Genomic DNA, 26,196 nt, shown 5'->3' with positions numbered 1-26,196 from the left:
AAACCGATCTAAGTTTCCTAAGCGCGACTATGGATCCAAACCAAACCACCGGAACCACGTCATCGGGAGTCAACGACATCAATCCTATCGGATCTGACTCGGGAGCTGGAATAACCCCAACTGGGTTAACGGGAGCCAATGATGCGACCAAAACAGCTCTGACGCAACGAATCCCTCCAATCGGGATTTCGAGTCAAGATCGATCTCTTCCGATCAACCAGACGACGATCCCAGAACGAGCTGGAGCTCGAGTTTGGAACCGCCCCAGAGATAGATCATCCTCTGACGACCTAACCCGATCCCAATCCAGACCGATCTCACCGACTCCTCTAGCCCAAACCCGAGGAGAACTGACCGAACTCCGAGGAATGATGACAACTCTAATCGACGAGATTCATAGTCAAAGGATCGCCAACCAAACCATTGCTAATAGACTGGACCAAGCCGAAAGGGAGCTCACAGAGCATCGAGCTGCAAATATTCGGGAAAGAAATCAAACGCCCCTCGATCCGTTAAGGACGACGTCCAACCCCCAAAGCACTGGACTGTTCGGCAGTCCAGAGATCCCAAGCGCCCGATCCGGACGCTACGTGGGAGAAAATTCTCAACGACCCCCACCGCAGGGCATGACCTACCGAAGCTTAAGCTACACTGGACTGGACGAAATCGACACTGGACTCCAACGCCCATGAAGCACTCCGATCCAATTCCAGAACGGATCGACGGAGAGGCAGGGGGAGCCAAGAACACGAATCTCACCACCAAACCATTCTATCCCCGAGAATCGAACTCCGTCCGCGACCAGAACCTTCAATCAAATAGGGTTCGATAACCCAACGGAACAAGATCGGAGACACGATCTTCGCGGTCCCAAAACCATTCTATCCCCGAGAATCGAACTCCATCCGCGACCAGGACCTTCCATCAAGCAGGGTTCGATAACCCAACGGAACAAGCTCGGAGACACGGTCTTAGCGATCCCGTCAATATCGACCCCCATAGGGAAGACTTGGGAATCCCGAACGAATTGGAACCTTCCAGAATTATATCGAAAGGAACGACGCCGAGCTCAAAAGGATACATGTGATCGTACACATGGCGACGAGCTCCGCTCCCGATATCGACATTGTCATCGAGGAAACGAGAAGGACCCCATTCACAAACAGAATCGCCAGCGTAAGACTGTATCACGTTGGGAAACTGAAATTCCCCGAATACGCCGGGAACACAGACCCAAAAGCCCATGTGCGAGCTTTCCGTCTAGCAATATCAAGAGCACACCTCACCGACAATGAAAAAGAAGCTGGATACTGCCGTTTCTTCGCCGAGAACCTCACTGGAGCCGCCCTAGAGTGGTTCGCTGGACTAGAAGAAAATTCTATCGACAACTTTACCCAGCTGGTATCTGCGTTCCTCAAACAATACTCAGTCTTCATAGAGACAAGAGTTACCGAAGCAGATCTCTGGAATCTCAAACAAGCGCCTTTCGAGCCATTAAGAGAATACATAAACAAATTCCAAGAAATTAAAGCCAAGATCTCACATCCGAACGAAGTTGTTGCCCTCGCAGTGTTAAAGAATGGCGTCTAGTTCTCATCCAAATTCAGGGAAGAATTGGTGGTACGAGCACATATCTCGTTGGACGACGCCCTACACCGAGCCTCTTATTTCGCCACTCGTGAAGAGGAAGGCGCAGCCTTGAAAGAACAGTATAGTGCGAACAAGAACAACACAACCAAAAAACCTTCTACTCCTAAAGAACCAACCACCAAAGGGCAACATTCCTACGCAATAAATAATTCGCCGCAAAAGTCTTCAACATATGACCTTAGCAAATGCTGCACTTTCCATGATCGCAAGGGCCACTCGACCGAAGAATGTCGAGCCGTACTTCGCAGTCAAAACAAAAATACTAACGAAGAAGCCGAAGAAGAAGAAGAGCCAGTGACTCTGATATCCAACCGAAAGACCAAAGCCTTAACAAACAAAAGAGGCAGGGAGATCGAACATGAATCACCATGGGGGCAGAACAGCAACACAACCGATGAAATCAAGAGCCAAACCGAAGGAAAAATCCGCTTCGAGATCTCGGTAGCAATCCGCACATTGGAAAATCCCGACGAAGTCACTCCCCCTCCCTGTGTCACTCCATACAACCAAAACACAAAACCTCCTAGTGTAAAAATCTCCAACTTCAAGCGAAAGAATAAAATGACCAAAACTCGCGAGCTGTTGGAGAAACCGATTCAAAAACAAGACATAATGCAGACTCTCAATCGCAATCTGTCTAGGGGACAGAGCCACTACCAACCAGCACTGACTAAGAGGTGGAATTTTCCGGCCCACAACAAGGGCAAAAAACGGATCGACTTCATCTACGGAGGCTCCAAATTCTGCAATTCGGTCAACTCAATGAAAGCATACCAACGGAGTGCAGAAAACAACGTAGGAATTAGAGAGCCCTTGTCAGGTCCCGATCATGAAATCACCTTCAACGAAAAAAAACCGCACGACGACGCTCTTGTGATACGAATCGACGTTGGTGGCTGCGAACTATCCCGAGTAATGATCGACACCGGGAGCTCGGCCGATGTCCTCTTCTACGAGGCGTTTAAAAAAATGGGATTCACTAAAGCACTCCTAAAGCAAGAGCGAACTCCCTTCATCGGCTTCGAAGGAGAGACCGCCTATTCTCTCGGATCGATCGAGCTCGCGGTAACCGCTGGAGAAATCAGAAAAATCGTAGAATTCATCGTGATAGACCGTCCGGCCCCATTCAACGCAATCCTCGGGAGACCTTGGCTATACAGCATGAAGGCAGTCCCCTCGACATATCACCATGGCCTGAAATTTCCAACCTCAAAAGGATTCGAAACTATCAGAGGAAGCCAGAATCCGGCGTCTTAATAAATACAGTTCTTAGACATTCGAACACATCAGACTTCTCGTGTCAGAAAATCGCATAACTGCGATAGTTGACCAAAAACCAAGACCTGATCAAGTCCTCGGTCGCGACCAACTCCGCCAATAAGCACGACAAAACTAGCTAACAAAATTTTTTGTTACATCGAAACTGTCGATAGAAGTATCTACAAAAAATCGACACATGGCCCCAAAAGATCGGCCTCGCATAAAACATAAAAATGGCAACAAATAAATCGGGACCCACGATCCCTTCTTTATTAAATAAAAGAAATAATAAAGCAACAAAAGGCAGAGGAAAAAACAAAGAAAGTCCCTAAAGCTACTCTTCGATGCTGAATTCACCATCCTCAAAGTGATCACCCGAGCACTTTGCCACGTCATCCGCCGCAGAAGGGACCTTATCGAAGAAATCCTCCGGCAGATCCTCCGAAATCTGAGGCAAGTCGAGCTTCCCAACGCAGAAATCCGAAGTCGCCATCACATCGACCTCGGACCCAAGCTCGATCTCCTTCGCTCGAATCCGCAACAACTCATCCAACGCTAGGGGATTGTTGCTCATGATCTCCTTCAAGAGATCTATATTTGCCACGACTTCTCGAAGACGAGCCTCAATATCAGTTGCAGCCTTCTAGTCCAAGTAGCTATCTGCCAAAGCCTTTTTAGCATCGTAAGTTGCGAGACCATAGTCGTCAGAGAACTTATTAGTGGAAGATTCGGCCTTCGCCTCCAAAAAAGAAACTTGCTCGAGGGCCGACTTCCTTTCGTTACTCACAACTCGCAGATGAGCTTCGAGCGAAGCAGCCTGATTCTCCAGATTTTCAGCGGCAGCCAGTTGAGCAGCATTGGCACGCTCCCGGTCTTGAGCCATCTTCAGACCAAGCTTTAGCTCACGAACGACCTTCTTTATTTCATAAAGTTCGCCAGAACACGGAACATCTTGCATGCGTTTTTCTAAAGTTGCCGCAAACTCGTTGTTAGCCTCCATAGCCTGAAACATGATAAATCAGTTCAGACAAAACGAACCAAAGATTCGACAAGGACCAAATTTCAAAAGGAACGACCATGGCATGGGCCACAGCCATCTTTACGTAAGCCTCACGCTCCGTCATATTACGCAAAGAGGGAAGCGGACATCCAGCAGGTTTGAAGTGTCTCACCAAATGAGCAACACTATCTGGATCTTCCGTAATAGGACAATCCTTGGAATGCGAGAACTGCCAGTGGAACGGCTTAGGAACAGCCGCTTTGCCCGAGAGACCAAGACGACTATCCGAGCCATTTGTTTTAGCCTTCTTCGGAGGACGATCACGCCCCTCCGAACCCGTTGGGCTACTCGACTTAACGCGGGCAACAGATTTTTCACCCTCAGGGTCTTTGGCCCCTTGGGTTGAAGGCCGTGAAAGTTGGGTCTCCTCACAAAGAACTTCTGAGAGCGCATCACTCACATCTCCGGATCGAATACGTTCCGCATTGGCACTACCAGTTCGAGTTCGTACCCTATCGAAATCGCGAGAGTTGGATCTTCTCGAAGTCATATTCCTTTAGTGAACAAAAACAAAAACTAAATGAGATACTATGATGAATCCTAAAACAAAGTCAAAGCTTTATAGGGATCAGAACCTCGCCATATCTCAACAACCCGAACAAAAGAATCTCGAAAGCTAAGGAGACAAGGATATTCCAAAATATTATGATTATCCATTAAAAGATTACCTAGATATCACGATCAAAGATCGTAAAAAAACCAAAAGATATTATAACAGAAAAAAATAACTAGAAACGAAATCATCGGGGACAGACGACCCCCCGACTTGATCCACAGAATCATCTGAGACTTGAGGAAGATCAAGCTCGGCGATCGACCAATCCGGCACGACGGCTAGGGCGACAAGATCCTTGCAATCTCCTTTCATTCCCTTTAAACGTGCAAGTTCCGCATCCACAGTTAGGCCCCCATCCTTAAGCTCGTTCAGGAGATCGATGTTGGCGGTCACTTCTTGTAGTCGGATCTCAGCAGACACTTCCTTCTTCTTGCTCGCCCACCTACCCTTCAAAGATTGGAGAACTTCCCGATACTTTGCAGCAATATCGCGACGAGCAATACGAGAAGCGCATCGAATGTCCCGATCTCTCTCGACCTCGAGCGCCGCAATTCTTTCACTTTGAGCAACCATCTGGGACGTGAGAGTCTCGTTCTCCAGATGAACTCCCCTCCAGTCTTCAGTCAAGGCTTCGATCTTCTTGGCATCCTTCTTCCCTTCTTGCTTGGTGGTTTCGAGCTCCTCCGAAAGCCTCTTAATCTCAGAACAAATACTCTCGATTTCCTTATCGTTCCGAGAAGCCACAACATGATCCTCCATCATCACGGCGTACTCATTAAAAGCTTCCATCACCTGAGAAGAAATGGAAATGAGCAAATACCACAAAAGAGCTTTTCAAGTAGAACGAAGGCGAGGGACGAACCTTAGAGCTCGCCACAACAACCTTGGCATAGGCTTCCCTCTCGACTGAGGAAGTGAGAGATGGGAGACGACAACCCGCGGACCTCATGCGACCAGCGAGGGAAATTAAGTCGCTTTGGGCCGCAAACGAAGAGCCATCTCCCTCAGAAACAAACCTAGGATGAGACGGACCGGTCAAGTCACCTTCCGATGACCGACGTCGCTTATGAGTCGCCGCCACGGTCTTGTCTTCTGAGCCAGGGCTCGACGAGACAGATGGTCGAGTCTCTCCTGAAACATCTTCATCGTCGGAATCGTGAATCGAGATCAAGGGAAATTTTCCGGTAAATCGGCCCCTCGATGCAAACCCAGAAGTTCAAAATGACGATCTTCTCACAAGCTCCCTAGGAAGCCGATCTGAAGACTGAGTCTGAACAGAAGGAGTCACTACGACCTCCTAGGAATGATCGGTCTCGCCTTCAGACCCCTCGGCCGAAGGAGCTCTATTTGTCCCCGCCGGCAAGGCGAGGACAGTTTGAATCCGAGTTCATTCAAAAGTAGACCAGTTCGAACGACCTCTCTAAACGGCCCTCATCAGATCGCGGATCTCATCCGACATTAGACCAGAAGGAACTAAATCAAACGAAAATAAATGAAAGTTTTAATCTTTGACTCTCCAAACAAAGAAATCATCAGCACATAGGCAAAAGGAAACTAACCGATATTCTCAGCCCAACGCCAGGGAAGCTGGGAGAAATCAAAGTCACCCATAGATGCTCGATCCATCTTGAAAACGAAAAATTGCTAGCACCACTTCTCGTCGCGATAAGGGATGTCCTCGATGATGTGGCGACCTGGGCGCGGAGACACGAGGAAAGTACCAGGGTTCTGCTTATTCCGCTTCACCAGAACGAGCTGACGAAACTCACTAAGACCAAAAGCAAGAACCTCCTCCCTGGCCTTAACCAAGAAGGCGACAAGATGCCTAAGAAAATTCGGGAGAAGCTGGGTAAGCGATAACCCAAGCTCTGCTAGGACCTCTAGTATTGGCTCCGGGATCGGGAAGGTAAGACCGCAAGAATGAAAGAAGGAAAGATGGGCTCCGTAGTAGCTTTCTCTCACGGTTTCGGGAGTCTCATTCGTACCGGCCAAATCAAGAATGACGGCACGATCGACCCCGTACGCCTTGTAAAGGTTGTCGAGATCATCAGCCTCGGTAGTCGGACGAGGGAAATTGAACGACGAGGACATCTTAAGCTCGACAAAAAGTTTTGGAGCAGAGGAAAGAAACTAGAAAGAAGAAACGAGATTGAGGCAAAAAGAAGATCCTCTACGTATATATAAGCCACCTTAACGGCTCTATCATTGCTATCGAGAAAAGCAATTATGACCTAGCCTATGCCCTAACGGCGGCTAAAGTAACCGTTACCGATTAAAATAATAATAAAAAAACGTGCCAACGAACGTTTTTTTTTGAAAACGATCATTAAAACTGGATCCGAGCGATATCGGTTATCAAACGAGAAGACCCGGATCAAAAGACAACCGCTCCTTTTCCTTTTCGATCAAATCAAAAGCGGCTGGGGGACAAATGTTGGACCCAATTTTGGCCAATACCATGATGTGCCGCGTTCAAAGGCCTGGGCCTTAAAGGGCCGGAGCCCATAGCAAGGATACAAGCTCGAGAAGGAGTCATCGAGGTCACGGAGATCGCGCAACAAGAAGCTGAGATCGTGGAGCTACCACAGAGGTCTCAAAGTCAGCTTACTATAAAGGAAGAGAAATGGAAGCAGAAGAGGAGACGTTGAAAACCCTAGAGAGAGCGACACATTCACATCGATCTTGTTGTCTTCCCACTTTTAGATTCTTTCTTTACCGATCTCATTTGTATCACTCGATCTAGTTCAATTCATTGTATTCGATCTTAGTCATCAATAAAATCCATTTTCACTTGCTGGAAACTACTTAACATCGTTGTGTTCTAAAGATATCGTTTCCTACATCATTTGTCTTCCCTAGATCAAACCCCGATCACTATCAAATACTTTGTGTAGATTTTAGGTTCTACAGGGACCTTGACATCTTGATCGCTAATGGTTGTTTCTCGTATTTGTTCTTCTAGCGTGATTTCTTCATCAAATTATGTCTGATCAGCTTCCATAAACAAGAACTCAGAACGCCAGTGCTTAATCTAATGACAAGGCGTGAATGGTTCTTCGCAAAACATACATAAACCCTTACGTTTTCTTTCATGCATCTCTTTGAATGTGAGGCATTTTTATTTGTACTTGGGAGGAGGAGTTTTGTGTTAGGTGTTGCTGGTGTGTTTGTAGCGTGTTGAGTTTTGTATGGAGGCGGTGAATTTTTCTCCTGGTAGGGGTTGAAAGAAGAGCGATGGCTTTGTAGGAGTATGATGAAGAGAGAGCTCGTGAAGTTTAGCAATTCGTGCTGCTGTAGTGACAATAGTCACGTTAAATTGTCGAACATGGAGGGCGAGGTGTTGGTTCATGCTGGTTAAGAAGATGCTCAGCGCGTGTTCCGGAGGAAGTGTGAGCCTTGTCATAGCGCAATCGAACTTTTGCAGATAGATGTCAATGGAATCATTTTCTTGTTTCAGACTAATTAAATCCGAAAGATGTTCGTCATAAAGCTCGCTGAAGCGTTCAGATATGGCGGTGACATATTCTGGCCATAGCGGGAATATGTTGTAGCGATTTGCAATGTAGGCGTTTTGCCATTGAAGAGCTTTGCCTATCATATGAAGAGAGGCGAGACGAACCTTCAATTATGGTGGTGTACTATCAATCGAGAAGAACTGTTCACAACGGTAAATCCATTCTCGAAGTACTTATCCATCAAACATCGGGATTACAATCTTTCTTAGCCATTACGAAAGACTGTTATGGAGAGGTAGTTAGGGTTTGATCGAGATTGATTTGACTTGTTTTTTCTGTACTCTACTTTCCAAGGGCGCGATCTAGTGGGTCTAGTTCATTAGATTTTTCTGCAGACGTTAGACCGGAAGATCCTTCATGTTGCATGGTAGGTGGTGGAGTATTAGCAAAATATTTTTCCATCATCGCTTTAAGCTCATCGATTTTTCCTCTTAATTCTTTTTGAATTACTTCGGTTTGCTGTGTTTGTGATGGACGAAGATCCTCTATTTGTTTGTTCATCTCGATCATCATGGTGGTTTTTCTGGTGTCCATTGCTCGGTCCTAAAAGATTTATATGCTCTGATACCACTGAGACGAGAAACTTGATAAGATATATCCCAAACTAGAAATTCTACTGATATACCATGGATTTTAACACTTTTATGCCATGGGTATATGATTTTTTTAGAGTCTATTATATGATTTTGGAGTATGTTTTAGAGTGTTTTCAAGTTCAGGTACGTTTTAGAGAACTTTGGTGATTCTAGGGCCTCTTGGGGTGCAGAACTGCACAGATGTGCCAGAAGTTTAACTATGGATGGAGAGCTTCCCACAATTGGATTTAGCCCATATTTTGATAGAAAATATAGCTTTGAGTTAGTTTTTCAAAGCCACGAGTTTAAGGTCAATCAGAATCCTATAGCAGATGTTATGCCTGTTTTACTGAAGAGTTGTTTGTCTGCCTCGCGAGAGCAAGCGGTCGAAGATATGAAGGAATGTCGATCGATGATACAGCCTTGGTGTCGATCGATGGTGATGCCAGAAGACAGACCGAGCCTATTTCATGATCGTCTTAAGCCCAGAAGTGACCACAAATTACCAGAAAGCCTTTGGATGACATAAAATCCATCCTATTTATGTGTTTTCTAAGCCATTGTTGACGGCTACGCTTTATTTTATTCATATTAATTAGGTTAGGAGAGAAAGGAAGAACTTCTTACGAGTCCTCCTGGAACCCCTTTAGGTTTGGCTTTGATATTTATTTTGATTTCCAGTTTTATATCTATTCATCTAAGATTTTTTGTGACAACTATCATGTTTGAGTAGATCTATCTGTTAGATCTAGGTTTTCTAGGGTTTTGATGTTCTTCTGAGATAGAGAATTTCTAGGGTGATAATTGAATCCTTCACTGAATTGGACTTATTACATGTGTTCTAGAGTAGCTAACTTGAACCCTGATCTTAGGATTATAGACAACTACGACAGTACGTTCCTTACCTGATAATAATTCTGCTGAGCTAGGTTGTTTGGCGCACGCGAATGCTGATTTAGTTAACCTAGTGAACATATCGATTAGGTCATTAATGCTTGTCTAAAGAAGCATCGATCGACGCTCTTACCATAGCATCGATCGAGGCTCGCTCCTTGTTCGCATGCGACAGCTGGAACATAGGACTTAGACATCTGATTAGTAAGCGCATGCGAGAGCTGATTTACTTACTTATATGAATTTGAGTTCTAGGATCAACCCTTACCATCTATAGATTGAGTTCTGATAACCTGAATAAAACCCTAGTCTAGCAACCATCCTTCCATCAAAGAACTCATCAATCAATCTATTTTAATCTTCAACTTATTTACGGCTTTATTTACTGCTTTAATACTTATTTGCCTAGCTTAATCGTGACTGTCTTCAGTCTGTTGTGTGACCACGCTCCCTGTGGATTTGATCCCTAAGTACTACAAATAAACTTCTTATTTGAAAGAGTAAAAGTCACTCCTTAGGGTAATTTGAGTGATATCAAATTTGGCGCCGTTTCCGGGGAGCATGAATTGCCATTAGACTCAATTTGTTTGATTTAGTCTAGGTTATTTTTCTATGTGTAGTTTACTTACATAAATTGTTTTTTCTTGTGTTTCATGTACATACATATCAGTACCAGGAAGCAATGGGAAGAAGTTTTTTTGGGTTCTTCAAAGAAGGATCCTACTGATTCACGCACGATCCATAAGTCTAAGAGGGCAGTCGACACCCTCCAAGCAGCGATTGGCAGCGTAGATATCCAAGTGTCGAATGACAATGTTTACCCCGTGTCAAACGACACTGTTGAGGTTCTCTGCGCTATTTTTGAAGTTGGATCGCCTAGTCCAGCTGACATAAGTATGCATCTAGATCTAAACACTGGGATAGTAGACGATCGATCCTCTGCATGGAGATGTTTCTGAGGAAAAATAAGTTCTAGAAGATGATGTGAGAAAGGTATACCAGTATCGATCGACACTACCACTTCATTGTCAATCGACACCTGTCGGTTATCTCAGCACACAGAGACAGAAACAGACAAGTCTGGGGGAAAGAAGAGGAAGAATTGGAAGAAGAGAAATATGGCCAAAAGCGGTCCTCAATTATCATTGACTCCTCACTTCTCTGATGGTGTCATCTGTTCAGGAAACATGTTGGAAGCACAAGAATTAATGCATTGGCTCTAAAAAAGGCCTATCAAGCGATGTCAAGAATGGATCTTCTAGCATAACAGTTTATGAGGATGAAGTAATGATCATTGGGAGTTTGGCAGGGGTCAACCACAGAACCGTTGTGAAGACAGAACTACCTTATGCCATTAAAGGGAAGAAGGCGAATGCTACATGGATTACCACCAGGTTTGCAAAGCAATCCCTTGATAGTTCCTGTCCTCATGCTAGTTTTTCGAAGGTTTTAACAAACCTACACGTCAAAGTGTTTGCTCAAGACAAAGTCCCTTTGTTGGGAGGTATTTGGGGTCCAAAGCGTCCATTGTGATCTTTTCAGGGTAATTATAAAACGTCACCATTCTTTTAGTAGTTCAAATGTTCTGTCTAAGCCTTTGTCTTCTTGTTGTAGGTCATGTATCAGCTCTATTACTTTAGAGACTGGATGAGTGTTGAGGCCCAGGCTGCCGGCGATGAAGAAATGGATGTGTTGAACTGTTAGTTGTTGGAAAAGAAAGACAAGTGTCTTGCCAAAGTGAAGGAGATTCGTGATCTCAAGCAGACGATCAAAACTCATTATAACACTGAAATCATGGTGGTTACAGAGGCGCCGTGTTAAGGTGGGTGAACGAAGATTTGGATGAGGAGATTCGCGGTCTAAAATCGGTAGCTGAAACGTTTTTCAATGAGATGGTTATGGCGGTTAATGGTGTCAACTATATTATAGAATTTTTAAAAAGGCAAATCTCCAAAATAGCACATTTCTAAGTTTATGTCACAAAAATAGCTATCAAAAACTAAAATGACCAAAATAGCATTTTATCGTTTGAAAAATTTAATTTTTTTTTATTTTTCAAAATTTGAAATCTTATCCCAAAACCCCACTCCCCAACTCTAAACCCTAAAACCTAAACCCTAAACCCTAAACCCTAAACTCTAAACTCTAAACTCTAAACCCTAAAATCTAAACCCTAAACCCTAAACCTTAAAACCTAAATCCTAAAACTTAAACCCTAAATCCTAAAACCCACCCCTTAACTCTAAACCCTAAACCCTAAACTCCACCCCTAAACTCTAAACCCTAAACCCTAAACCCTAAACTCTAAATCCTCTAAACCCTAAAATCTAAACCCTAAACCCTAAACCTTAAAACCTAAATCCTAAAACTTAAACCCTAAATCCTAAAACCCACCCCTTAACTCTAAACCCTAATGTCTAAATTAATTTACCATTGGGGTATAAGTGTGTATTTATCTCTTTTGATAAAACATTAAGTGCTATTTTGGTCATTTTTATTCTTAGAGACTATATTTGTGACAAAAAATTTTTTAGTGCTATCCTAGTCATTTTCTCTTTTTAAAATTTTGATTAAGCGTTTTAGTAGGCACTGAGTCCCTTTTGTTTACCATTTACCAATTTAGTGTTTTTTAACACTGAATATATTATATAACAATCGCTCATGGAAGGCTGTGTGCGATGTCTATCCGAGAAGAAAAAAACTGTAACTATGGAAATGGGAAAGCCCATTTGTTTTTTTTTTTTTAATTAAAACCTAAAATTTCCTTTTCATTTTATTTTGTCCCACATTGGAATTTAGAAAATCTTCCTTCATTCTCTTCTCCTATATAAGGAACTCTACCCTTTCTTTTCATTCTCATCAAGTCAAAGTAATTCTTTGCACGTGACGAGTTGTTGTTGAATTATCTGACGACCAGTCACTAGTGAATTTTTCCGGTGGAATTTCCGGAAGAGCTTCCGGCGAGCTTCCGACGGGATTTCTTGACGAGCTTCTAGCGAATTTTTCTAGTAAGTTTGTCGCCTCCTTATTTCTAGTTATATGAATATTTTAGGAAAGTTTCTAGTTTAGGAAATAAGTTATTTTAGGAAAGTTACTATTTTAGGAAAGTTTCTATTTTAGGAAAGTTTCTATTTAGAGGAAGTTACTATTTTTAGAAAGGTTCCAGTTTAGGAAAGTTTCCATTTTTAGAAACTTTATTTCCTGAGACTCTGAGCCTAAGCCGTTGATACTCGTGTTGCAGTTTGACGTCAGTTGACCATCTTTTGTTGATCATTCCAGCCAGTGACTAAGGGGAGGGGCTATTCCGTAAATCCCGTACCAGTGTAGAATTCTCTCTATCCTAGTTTAGATTTCGAATCATGATCCGTCTGTTTGAGTCTTGATTGTTTGTTAGTTCATTCACTGTAAACTGGAACTAGAGGATTCAACCGTTGATTGATTGAGTGATGTTAAGAGATGCGATATATATATGTATGTACACATAGCTACGAGTAGGGACTATGTGCGCGGGTGGGGGCTCAGAGATGTCTAGGCTAGCGACGCTACTTTGATTGTGCGGGCAGGGGTTCAGAGACGTCTGGACTTGCGATGCTACCTGTGCGGGCGTGTGGTGCAGAGACGTTTGTACCATGGACGCTACTTGAGAGGGCGGGGATACATAGACAGACTGTACTAGCGACGCTACATATTATATGAGAAGATGCGGGGTGTATGGACTAGCTATATGCTATCATCGCATTGTTTGTGTTTGTGTGATGCGCTAGGCGTTGTGTGTGTTCATGTTAGAGTTAAACTTCCATAGTGGGGGTTCTATTTACTCAAGTCAGTGGTTTGCGCGTTTAGCATCCCATACCTCACGGAGTAACTCTCCCCTGTTACTCACCCCTCTTTCTTCCCCTTGCAGGTGAACATGACGAGTAGTTGGATATGTGGACGGATTGGTGTCTTGGGATAACTGTATTTATTTCGGTTTTAATTAACTTTTCGATTTAATGTATTTGGTTTAAAATTATAAACTTGTTTATTTGGAAATTATTTGATTAAAAGGTTTGACATTTTATTCGGTTTTATAAATCGGTTTAATTTCGTATTTTTCGGTTAGTAGCACGCCGGTCTCGAGAGAGGAGGAGACGGGTGTTACAATTAAATTGTAACATCCCGGGTTGTGATATATGGAAATGTTTAAGAGAATTGATTTGGCTACCTATGTCACCAAAGTTGACTTACCTTTTCTGGAGCACATCCTGAAAGAACTCCAGAGTTAAGCGTGCTTGAGCTGGAGTAGTGGAAGGATGGGTGACCTATCGGGAAGTGATTCGCGATAGCGTGCGAGTGAGGACAAAGCATGGAAAAAGGTCGGGTGGTGATTGCAGGGTCAGTAAACAAGACTCTAGAGCCTTGGAAAATTAACGGACCGACCGTTGGAACGGGATGAGGCCCACGGGCCGAGAGAGCGGGCGTGGGTGGCCCATAGCCGTGGGCGGTCGGGGCGTTACAAGTGGTATCAGAGCTGGTTAGCCATCTCAGTTCCGACCCGAGAGGCGTCTTGAGACCTGTCGTGGGCGCAACGAGGACGTTGCGTTCTTTGAGAGGGGGTGAATTGTAACATCCCGGGTTGTGATATATGGAAAGGTTTAAGAGAATTGATTTGGCTACTTATGTCACCAAAGTTGACTTACCTTTTCCGGAGCACATCCTGAAAGAACTCCAGAGTTAAGCGTGCTTGAGCTGGAGTAGTGGAAGGATGGGTGACCTATCCGAAAGTGATTCGCGATAGCGTGCAAATGAGGCCAAAGCATGGAAAAAAGCCAGGTGGTGATTGCAGGGTCAGTAAACAAGACTCTAGAGCCTTGGAAAATTAACGGACCGACAGATGGAACGGAATGGGGCCTACGGGCCGAGAGAGCGGGCGTGGATGGTCCATTAGCCGTGGACGGTCGGGGCGTTACAAAAACTCAAGCAAAAAAAAAATATGTCGAGACAAGAGCGAGGTTCTTGGACAGGTGATCGTGCACTCTTTAGTATCAGATTCAGTGATATTTCAACTCTTCTTTTGTGATAAAAACAAGAAATTAAAGTAAAGCTTCGGAGGTATAAAGTTGGCTACATACACCTCTACATTATTCTCCATAATAACTTAGTGGGTATAATCATAAAGCTTCTTTATCTAAAGGAAACATATCTATTCTCCCTTTCTTCAATTATATTATTTAAATCTATCTTTTTCGTAAAATCCATCTATCTGATTCTGATCGTATACAGAAAAACTTGAACCCTTCTTTCGTTTTTATAAGCTCGGATTAATTTCAGTCCTTCAACTCGTAAGCTCTTTTTATTTCCCCTCATTTATCTTCCCAGACCCAAAAGTTCTCTCTTTCTTGCGTCCTAAGTTTGCTCCTGCTGCTTACTTTAGAGCTTTTCCTGAAATGCTTTTCAGATTTTTCCCAGTTTTTGTTCTTCTCATATTTTGCTTCAACAGCAACCAATTATGGGGCTTGATGACTTCCCACCAACAATCACAATTCTTCAAGCTTATGAAAAACTCTCTTTCCAGCGATGCTTTGTCCTCTTGGAATCTTTCTGACGCCGTGACTTCTTACTACTGTAACTTCACCGGCGTAAGGTGCGACGGTCAAGGACTTGTTACCGATCTTGATCTTTCCGGTTTGTCACTCTCCGGGATTTTTCCTGATGGGATTTGCTCTTTCCTCCCAAACCTTCGTGTTCTTCGTCTCTCTCGCAACCATCTGAATAGAAGCAGCAGCTTCCTCAACGACATCCCTGACTGTTCTCTTCTTCAAGAGCTGAACATGAGCTCTTTCTATCTCACAGCCACACTCCCTGATTTCTCACCGATGAAATCTCTGAGAGTCATCGACATGTCTTGGAACCACTTCACCGGTAGCTTCCCACTTTCGATATTCAATCTCACCGATTTAGAGTATCTCAATTTTAACGAGAACCCTGAATTCGATCTCTGGACTCTACCGGATTATGTCTCCAAACTCAAGAAGCTCACACACATGCTCCTGATGACGTGTATGCTCCACGGTAACATCCCAAGATCCATAGGGGATATGATTTCCCTTGTTGATCTCGAACTAAGTGGAAATTTCCTCTCCGGCGAGATTCCAAAAGAAATCGGGAATCTTTCCAACCTAAGGCAGCTTGAGCTTTACTATAATTATCACTTAACCGGCAGTATACCTGACGAAATCGGTAATCTCAAAAATCTCACGGACTTGGATATTTCCGTTAGCAAGTTAACCGGAAGAATACCGGAATCAATATGCAGTCTTCCAAAACTCCGAGTGCTTCAGCTTTACAACAACAGCTTAACCGGTGAGGTTCCCAAGTCGCTTGGTAACTCAAGAACCTTAAAGATCTTGTCTCTCTACGACAACTACTTGACCGGTGAGCTCCCGCCAAATCTCGGGTCTTCCTCGCCTATGATCGCTCTTGATGTTTCGGAAAATCGCCTCTCTGGTCCACTTCCGAGCCAAGTTTGCAAATCCGGTAAGCTTTTGTACTTTCTTGTACTACAAAACCGGTTCTCTGGCTCGATCCCTGCGACTTATGGGAGGTGCAAGACTCTTATCCGGTTCCGTGTTGCGAGCAACCGCCTCGTGGGAACTATACCCCAAGGAGTTACGTCTCTACCTCATGTCTCGATCATCGACTTGGCTTACAACTTCTTATCGGGTCCAATACCTAATTCCATCGGAAACGCTTGGAATTTGTCAGAGCTGTTTATGCAGGGTAATAAAATCTCCGGTGTTATACCTTCCGAAATATCCCATGCCACAAATCTTGTGAAGCTTGATCTCAGCAACAATCAACTGACTGGTCCAATACCTTCAGAGATTGGAAGACTCCGACGACTAAACTTACTTGTTCTGCAAGGAAACCACCTTGATTCTTCAATCCCTGAGTCGTTCTCGAATCTGAAATCTCTCAACGTCCTTGATCTCTCAAGTAATCGTCTCACCGGAAGAATCCCTGAAGACCTTTCCGAGTTGCTCCCAACGTCAATCAATTTTTCGAGCAACCAGCTATCTGGTCCCATCCCTGCCTCGCTGATAAGAGGGGGTCTTGTAGAAAGCTTTTCAGATAACCCTAATCTCTGTGTTCCACCAAACGCTGGTTCGTCGGATTTGAATTTTAAAATGTGTCAAGTGGCTCCAAGTAAGAAGAAGTTGAGCTCGATCTGGGCAGTTCTTGTCTCAGTCTTCATTCTACTCCTCGGGGGCATCATGGTTTACTTAAGACAACGGATGAGTAAAAATAGACCAGTGATAGAGCAAGACGAGACCTTAGCATCTTCTTTCTTCTCCTACGACGTCAAGAGTTTCCACCGCATAAATTTCGACCAAAGAGAGATTCTCGAAGCTCTTGTGGACAAGAACATCGTGGGTCACGGTGGTTCGGGTACTGTCTATAGGGTACAGCTGAAATCCGGAGAAGTACTTGCGGTGAAGAAACTATGGAGCCAAAGCAGCAAAGACTCGGCTTCAGAAGACACATTGCATTTGAACAAGGGGTTGAAAACCGAAGTTGAGACGCTCGGGAGCATTCGCCATAAGAACATCGTCAAGCTCTTCAGCTATTTCTCAAGTTTGGATTGTAGTCTTTTGGTGTATGAGTACATGCCAAATGGTAACTTATGGGACGCTCTTCACAAAGGCTTTGTTCATCTAGAATGGTCTACTCGTCATAAGATCGCAGTTGGTGTCGCTCAGGGATTGGCTTATCTTCACCATGACCTCTCGCCGCCAATCATTCATCGCGACATCAAATCCACAAACATCTTATTAGATGTAAACTATCAGCCTAAAGTCGCAGACTTTGGCATTGCAAAGGTGTTGCAGGCTAGAGGAAAAGATTCAACCACAACCGTTATCGCTGGCACTTACGGTTACTTGGCCCCAGGTGATATCTAATACCTCTAGAAACCTTATTTCTTGACACTTTGCAATCCTTTTGAAAAAAACGGAAACATAAAAATTAGATCATGGCATATTATTGTAACTTGGAGAAAAAACTATTTATAAGAAGTTTTTGATTCATGATAATTAAAAAAAAAAACTAGAGAAAATATTCTCTTGTTTATAACTAATATAAACAGTTCCTTAAAATTCAAGTGATCGTGTTTTTTTTTAGTACAAGTTTTTCTTCAGCTTTTTGACGATATGCATTTGCTAATGGCAGAATATGCGTACTCCTCCAAAGCAACGATCAAATGCGACGTGTACAGTTTCGGGGTGATGCTAATGGAGCTTATAACGGGGAAGAAACCTGTAGACTCGTGTTTCGGAGAGAACAAGAACATAGTGAATTGGGTGTCAACAAAGATTGACACGAAAGAAGGATTGATTGAGACACTAGACAAGAGATTATCGGAATCATCAAAAACCGACATGATCAATGCCTTGCGTGTGGCTATCCGTTGTACGAGCAGAACTCCCACAATCCGCCCTTCCATGAACGAAGTCGTCCAGCTTCTGATTGATGCAGCGCCTCAAGAGGGACTTGACATGGCCTCTAAATCCAGAACCAAAATTAAGGATGCAATATTATCTGATAATCCTACTCAAACGAGACTTTAGTCATGCTTTCTTGATGAAGAGGTGTAGCAACAATTCCTATAACTTCTAAACAAACCCCAGTATTTATCATAGATAAAATTGCCTATATTATCCTTCTATGTATTTAACAAATATCCTTAAAAGACTTTGGGTTATTTCCTGTTTTGCTTCTCCGATCTGAAATCATTTTAGGCAAGAACCAATGGAATTTTGTCAGAAAAAAAGTTATGGAAGAGCATCAAACAATAACTTAAGAGCTGCTTCAACATAACGCATAGCATCTACATATGTGCATGTAGACCTACCAAAGAATCACAATAATTCACAAGCTCCTTTTGTATTTACTGTGGACTTTAAATTCGTCATTCCTTTATTCATAAGTGAGTGGAACTTCTTTTTCCATTGCATGGCATTTAAGTAGATGCTTGAATTTTATTTCATTTTAACTTTTAAAGGAAATCTTATAATATCCAGGCTATATATTCGTCAGTATGATCCAAATACGTACGTAAATAATCGACAAGTACAATCATTATAATATTTGACTCGATAAGTAACAACCTTATGTTAAACCGATATCAAATTGTATTTTCACTGTTTAGGATTTTATGCATCTCCCACATCTCTCAATATATAGATTGTATGCATCTACTACATATCTCTCATTAAATAAGTAACATTCCATTCGATCAACCCATTTTGTAAGCTTTTAAATTAAATTCACCGGTCTATTCTAAATTAGGCCAGCTTAATAACCAAAAATACACTACAAAAAAATATGTATTTCCCAACTACCCAATTAGTAGGTAATCACTCGCAACGCAAATGTTTACGACTGAACATGATGGTTGCAAATTAACGCATCGCAACACTAATGTTTAGGACTGCTCTGCGAGTACAGTACATAGTACGTAATCAGTCACAGTTAAGTCGTAAAATGTTGCGACTATTTTGTGAGTACACTTACGACTAGGATGCAATTTTACTTCAGTCGTTTTAGGGTCACGGAAATGCATCGCAAAGCAGTCGTAAGTTACCGATCGAAAAATTAGTCATGAAAGTGTAGTCGGAAATCAGTAGTAAAATGGTAGTTGGAAACATTCGTAAAACCGTAGTCGTAAATTGGTCGTAAATGTACAATATGGTGACTATTTAATGACTGATTAACGAATACACAACAATTCTAATTTTTTCGGTTTAGATTTTATTTTGCTTGATTTCGGGTTTGAATGATTTTACTGTTTTTAAACGATTGTAAATAAGAAATAGAAAGTGTTTGATACAAAAGAACTCCTATTATAACACCAAAACATAATAAGTTTTCTGTACAAGAGAAGGAACTAAGATTTTTTATTTAAAAAAGGAACCTAATTATCATCCTGGAACCTAATCATCAGATTGGTTAGCTGTAATGCCTTCAAGGAATCTTGGATCTATTGCAGTCAAAAACTTCAAAAACTTCTCCAGCAAAGAGAGTTTTTTTATCTTTTATCCTGCTTTGCGTTATAAGCAGCCTGCTGCTCATTACAAGCATCTTGCTCCTCGATATTGCGGTGAGCGTCAGCTAGCTGCTTTGGCAGGTCCAGGATTATAGAAGAGGATGATGCACTGTAAGTACGCTTCTAATTGACAGCAGTACTCTCGAGGTTTCCAAATCAATAGTGTCTTCCTGTTACGTTTGTGAAAGTAGACTACAAAAATGAGAAGAACCAAGTATGATGTATCAAAAACCAGAAGAAACAAATATGATGTATTCAAAAAACCAACTATAAAACAGAGAAAACAATATAGCAAACCAAACTTAAAAGAAACAAGGGAAAATTGTTTTTAGACCAAAAAAACACATACATTGTCTTTATGGGATAATATTGTTCTAATGTTGTCCCATTAGTCTAATATTTTATGAAAATCCACGCCCTTAGTTTAAATTTTAAAATATAATTAACAGTAACTAATATATATTAAGAAAATGTTAAAATAAAACATATTAGAAAAATAAAAATCTTGAAAGTTCAATTTTTCGACTCTTCTTTTTCTTCTCTTCGACTGTGTCGTCTCCCACAAGATCACCTTCAAAGTTCGAGCATCTTTCAGCGCCTTCGGTTTCAAATTCATTGCCACCGGACCGGTTACGTTCGCAGAAGAAGATCTTTCTTTCTCTCCTTCTCAAGGTTTTGTTTCTGGTAGAATGCGAGAGTGATACGCTGTGTCTTTGATTTCCTAGACTCATGGGGGCTTATCAACTACTCTAGCTCCACCTCTGCTAAGCCTATCAAGAGGGACGATAAGGAGTCCGTCGCTTCTGATCCTCCCACGACGTTTAAAGAATTCACGGAGAGAATCTGTAATGGCTGCAAGTCAGTGTGCAGTGTTGCTCGTTTCGGTTAGCTATCTCGGTTCTGACCTGTAATCACAACCCAACCTTTGCCAGTGCTTTGGTCTCACTGCACGGTATCAGATATTATATCTCGATAGGTCACCCATCCTTTCACTACTCCAGCGCAAGCACGCTTAACTCTGAAGTTCTAAATGGATGTGTGACGGAAAATAATGAGATCTTAATAAATTGCTCTGGAACAGATGGGATAATCCTTGGAGAAACGAATCAAAAGACTCAAGTTTCTCAAGGCATATGGATCGAATGGTGATACAAGAGGCTGCGGAAAGGCTCCTTGATACTCCTACGCAATAGATCGGATATGACACACCAAACTAAGGCCCTTAGACGCTGGATATTAAACACCAGCAGACTGGATACTACACACCAGACACTCACGAACTTGACAAAGCAAGAAGAGAGAAAAATAAGGATTTTGAATAAAAGAATACTTGTTATTCAGACTGATTTCGAAACACACATATAAAGAGAGATCCTTGTACATGCACAAGGTCTAGAAAACATAAGAGAAATAAAGCGCAAAGGCTCCTCTTGAAACTACAACAAAGACTAAACTTAAAGACTAGAGCTTTCAAAAAAAAAACATGAAATAAAAGCATAGTATATAATATAACATAAGGTTGGTCTGGGGATAAGGTTGGACCGAGATGCATCATCTAGGAGATGTGAAAGTGAACTTGTGGCCTCATTAAAAACTTTGATTAGAAAACCCAGTGGGACAAAACCAATCAAAGGAAAAAGAGTACACACAAGCCACTTGCCTAGATGATGATCAGCTTGATGGTGGAGTAGCTTGAATGGTGGTTAATGTGTCTTGGATGATCAAGCTTCGACCAAGACCAATGTATTCTTCTTGTTTCAAAACATTTTTCAAGGTTGCATCCTCAGCTACAAGCTCTTCATGTTCCGGTTCAAGCTGCCTATCTATGATCACATCATTCCCTCCCTCTTGAAAAGGATTTGTCCTCAAATCTGGATCATCTGCAAGAAAAGAAACTAAATTAGTAACATCAAATCCATTGCTACCATTCTTACCTTGCAAATCGAGCTGGTGGGCATTGTTGATGAATATTTGTGTGATCATGAACCGTTTGATTCTTCTTTCTCCCCATGCATTCCTCAAATCTGATACACTGAAACAAGACAAGTTAGTACATGAAAATCTATCAAAGAGTAAGAGTCTTATCCCAATTTTGTCTTTTCTCGGTTTTGGCTTGTAGGTTGCATCTGGAAGTGCTTCTTTGATGAGGATGAAGCAAGTGACGTCTTTATGTCTCTTCTGGATCAAATCATGTGGCTTGAATCGCTTGCCTTCCTTACGCTTGTTGTTTCTTCTTGTACGCTTCAAAGCTTCATCATAATCTGCATATGGCTCTTTTGACAACAACAAGTGCATCATATCTGTGTAATCCATAATAAAAGAACTCTTGAAAATATGATCACTTACCTTAGCATGTTCACCTGGTCGCCATAGATAGGATTGAGTTGTTTTAAACTCTGAAAAATTCAAACAAAGCAAACACAAGATCACCCGACTTGTAGAATCTATAACTCTTTCATTTGAGAAGCTTTGGACATGATTCCAATTCGACGTGAGACCCTGATGAGTGAAGTTTCCATTTCAGTTGATTTTGTTGGTTAATGCCCTTTGGTTGTTGAGATATGATCCTCGGACTGCACCTATGTCAAGGTTGGCGGCTAGACAGTGTTCAAGGTTGGTTTGTTGCGTTTCCAACTTAGACAAGGACTCATATTTGATACTCTGATCATTATAGCCCCTATTTTCACCTGTACCTTTTTCATATTGCTTTGGAAAAGTCAAGTGTGTTATCATGTCAAAGAAATTATTGTAGACTAGAATGTCTCCAAAGCACAAAACAATATATTCAGGATCACTTAGCTCAAGTTTTAGAAGTGCACCACATTTATCAAAGAATGTAATATAAATCAAGATGTTCTGAAGGCATAAAACTATATGCTCAGAATCATTCAACTCATGTTTAAAAATTGCAATAGGTTTATCAAAGAAGGTGTTATACACTATAATGTTATCAAAGAACAAACTAACACGCTTAGAATAGTTTGTAGAACATAAACAATTAAGCTCAAACCTAGAGTTTGCAGATTTCACAAATTCAAATCTAATATCAGATTGATGCAATTTCGGTTCCTGAAATTTCCTAGGTTCTTTGAAGACAAGATAATCATTAGTGACTAGTTCATGCTTAGGAAAGTTCACAACAAAAAACTTCTCTTCAGTTCTAGCAAGTGAATCACAAGTTTTTCTGAAAGAAAAATCAGTTAGCTTCAGGTTCAAAAATCTTTTCAGGGTGATTCATAAATTTTTCAAAACTCAAAACATGACCAGAAAAGTTTCTATTTTCATATTGAAAACGTTTTTGATGAAAAAGTTTATCTGGTTCAAGTTCTTTGATAGAATTAAGCATGTTGTCATAAACAGAGTTTGAAACACAAAATTCTTTAACTTTATCAAGACCAAAACATTTCACATCATGAGTACTAACCATAAGAAACATTTCAGGCAGAGAAGTAACCATATTAAACTCCTTACAGTGCCTTTGCAGGTCATAAAACAAGGATTCAGGAGTTTTATTTGACTGCAAGTTTTTCGGCTGTTCCAACTCTTCTCCTTATGTTGATTGCTCTGGTTGTTTTCTGCTGAGTCTTCTTTGGCAACCTGTAAAATTGAAACAAGGCTACTCGGTTGCACCGGTTCAAGACAAGTTAGTTCATCAAAGGAATTATTGAAATTAAATTCAGACTGAGGTAAGAAAAGAGAACACTCTTGTTCTGTCTCAGACTTCTCCTTTACCACATATGTTTCGGTTTGAACTTCTTGAATTGGTGCAGCTGAGTCTGTTTCTACATCTTTGAGTTCTGAGACAGTAGTAACTGGTGTTAAGGAAATATGTTATACTATGAGGCTCTCTTTGTAATTAGTTAATACTTTTCATAACCCTACGTATATCTCTGTATAAATACTCTTTGTATACCTAATAATAAAGTATTCAGCCTATTCTCTATATGGTATCAAAGCTTGCTCTACCTATGCCGTCTCTTTTACTTTCAAATTTTTTCGAGCTCTACCATGTCTAACAGCTCCAATTCGCCGGCTCTATCCAGTGAGACCATTGCTGTTTCAACAACAACGACGCTTCTCAACATCAATATGACTAATGTCACTAAGCTCACAAGCTCCAACTTCCTCATGTGGAGTAGACATGCATGCCTTCCTCGATGGATATGATTTGGCGGGCTATCTAGATGAATCGACCCTTGTTCCTGATATTACCATCACCGGCGATGATGGTGCGATTGCGACGAATCCTGCATACACGTTGTGGAAACGTCAAGATCGGCTGATTTACAGCGCACTACTCGGTGCCATTACGATGACTCTTCAACCGATTCTCTCAACAGCAACCACTGCAGCAGAGATCTGGACCATTCTCAAAACAACTTATGCTAAGCCAAGTAGGGGACACGTTCAACAGATTCGTCAACAACTACGTTCGTGGAAGAAAGGAACGAAGTCTATTGATGAGTACTATCAAGGACTGACTACACGCTTTGATGAGTTGGCCTTATTCGGTAAAGCTCTTGATTCTGAGGATCAGATAGAACACATTCTCAATGGTCTACCAGAGGAATATAAGACTCTCGCTGATCAGATCGAAGGCCAAGATATGCCACCATCTCTTACTGAGATCCATGAGAAACTTCTTAATCAAGAAGGCAAACTCCAAGCAGTCTCTGTTCCTGCTGCAACTGCTCCAGTCCCTGCAAACTACACAAACTATCAAGGTCCCTCCAACAATAACCGCAACAACAATCAAGCTCGTCGTGGGGGATATCGTGGTCAACAATCTCACCAGCAGCAGTCCTCATTCCACTCCTACTCTCCACAGTCTCAGGCTCAGACTCAATCCCGTGGTTACCAAGGAAAGTGTCAGATCTGTAGTGTCTTTGGACACAGTGCCTGTCATTGTCCACAACTCCAAGGACCTCAGTCAGTCTACGGGAATCAGCAGCAACCGATGCCTCAGGTTACCGCTTGGCAACCACGTGCCAATGTTGCTCAAGCGTCCTACTACAATCCGAATAGCTGGCTCCTTGACAGCGGTGCAAGACATCACCTAACGTTGGACCTCAACAACTTGGGGATTCATCAAGCGTACACTGGTGGTGAAGAGGTCGCGATAGCTGATGGCTCAGGTTTGTAAATAACACATACGGGTTCTGCTATCATTCCTACTTCATCTAAACCACTAAAAATTCAAGATGTTTTATGTGTACCGCATGTTAACAAGAAATTGATCTCAGTTTATAAGCTTTGCAATGCTAATCAAGTCTATGTGGAATTCTTTCCTTCTTGTTTTCAGGTGAAGGATCTCAGCACGGGAATCCGGTTGCTTCAAGGCCGCACGAAGGATGATTTGTATGAGTGGCCTCTATCATACCCTAAGTCGTCTGTTTCATATGTTTCCTACCCTGATACCAAAACCACCATATCTCAGTGGCACCATAGACTAGGCCACCCATCTGCTTCTACTCTTAAAACTATTGTTTTGAGCTTTTATTTGCCTTGTTTCAATAAAACTTCTACTTTGTCTCCTTGCAATGATTGCTTGCTTAATAAAACTCAGAAATTTCCTTTTCAACAAAGTACCATTGTTTCTACTCATCCTCTTGAATATGTCTTCTCAGACGTGTGGCAATCGCCAATTACTTCTCACCAAAACTTCAAATATTATCTTATACTCGTTGACCACTTCACTTGGTATACATGGCTTTTTCATCTCACAATGAAATCTCAAGTCAAAGAAATCTTTAGCCAGTTCACTCTACTCGCCGAAACCAAGTTCAAAACCAAGCTTTGCCATCTATATTATGATAATGGTGGTGAGTTTATAGCTCTGTGCCAATTTCTTTCTACTCATGGAATTTCTCATCTCGCTACTCTATCTCATACCCCTGAACACAATGGTTTGTCTGAAAGAAAACATAGACATGTTGTCGATACTGGACTATCTCTGTTATCTTCAGCAAACTTGCCTCTTACATACTGGCCTCTAGCTTTTTCTAGTGTTGTCTTCCTTATAAACCGATATAAACCGATTCCCAAGTCCTGTCCTAACCAATATCTCTCCTTACCAGAAATTATTACACAACCCACCTAATTATCAAAAACTGAGAACCTTTGGCTGCTTGTGTTACCCCTGGTTAAGACCCTATGCGCCTAATAAGCTTGAATTCAGGTCAGTGCCTTGTGTCTTTGTAGGCTACTCTCTTACTCAAAGTGCTTATCAATGTCTAGATCCAGTCTCTGGACGTCTAGACATGTCCGTTTCAACGAAACACAATACCCTTTTGCCAAACTACTCCACAAGCAACCTCAATCACCTACCGAGACCACCTCCACTCCTGCATATCCACCATATACCACTGTCCCTTTCCGTCAGTCACTCATACAATCGCCTGCGTCGTCTCGGAAAAATCAACTTCCGAGCAGTGATTCTTCACCGTCACCATCGCCTGCACCAGAACCATCTGCTACATGGACTCCTGTGAACAATGATCCTCCCATACCGACTACGAATGATACGTCTGCGTCTCAAACAGTTGCAGACACAGACCCTGCTTCAGTTACAGAAACTGCGACTGTTTCTCCTACACACGCAG

At 42.1% G+C, this 26,196-nt stretch overlaps 2 protein-coding genes across 2 annotated transcripts; both read left to right on the top strand.

The window, feature by feature from the left end:
- Positions 1–1,095: 1,095 nt before the first annotated feature.
- Positions 1,096–2,907, top strand: LOC106314752. Its single transcript, XM_013752582.1, has 2 exons — positions 1,096–1,355; positions 1,608–2,907. Exons 1-2 carry the CDS (start codon positions 1,096–1,098, stop codon positions 2,905–2,907), a joined length of 1,560 nt encoding a protein of 519 aa, XP_013608036.1.
- An 11,774-nt stretch (positions 2,908–14,681) lies between these two features.
- LOC106318355 (receptor-like protein kinase HSL1) lies at positions 14,682–18,264 on the top strand. Its single transcript, XM_013756291.1, has 2 exons — positions 14,682–17,439; positions 17,719–18,264. Exons 1-2 carry the CDS (start codon positions 14,937–14,939, stop codon positions 18,114–18,116), a joined length of 2,901 nt encoding a protein of 966 aa, XP_013611745.1. The 5' UTR covers positions 14,682–14,936; the 3' UTR covers positions 18,117–18,264.
- Positions 18,265–26,196: the final 7,932 nt, after the last annotated feature.

The sequence above is a fragment of the Brassica oleracea genome, chromosome C9, assembly GCF_000695525.1.
Source record: "Brassica oleracea var. oleracea cultivar TO1000 chromosome C9, BOL, whole genome shotgun sequence".
In the NCBI taxonomy this organism is placed as follows: Eukaryota; Viridiplantae; Streptophyta; class Magnoliopsida; order Brassicales; family Brassicaceae; genus Brassica; species Brassica oleracea.
The sequence above is the reverse complement of the archived record's forward strand: the minus strand, read 5'-3'. Positions and strand labels throughout refer to the sequence as shown.

Coding starts and splice junctions, on each gene's coding strand:
- LOC106314752 (XM_013752582.1), top strand. CDS start 1,096: ATGGCGACGAGCTCCGCTCCCGATATCGACATTGTCATCGAGGAAACG. Junction 1,356..1,607: donor ACTGGAGCCGCCCTAGAGTG/GTTCGCTGGACT, acceptor ATCCAAATTCAG/GGAAGAATTGGTGGTACGAG.
- LOC106318355 (XM_013756291.1), top strand. CDS start 14,937: ATGCTTTTCAGATTTTTCCCAGTTTTTGTTCTTCTCATATTTTGCTTC. Junction 17,440..17,718: donor TTACGGTTACTTGGCCCCAG/GTGATATCTAAT, acceptor TGCTAATGGCAG/AATATGCGTACTCCTCCAAA.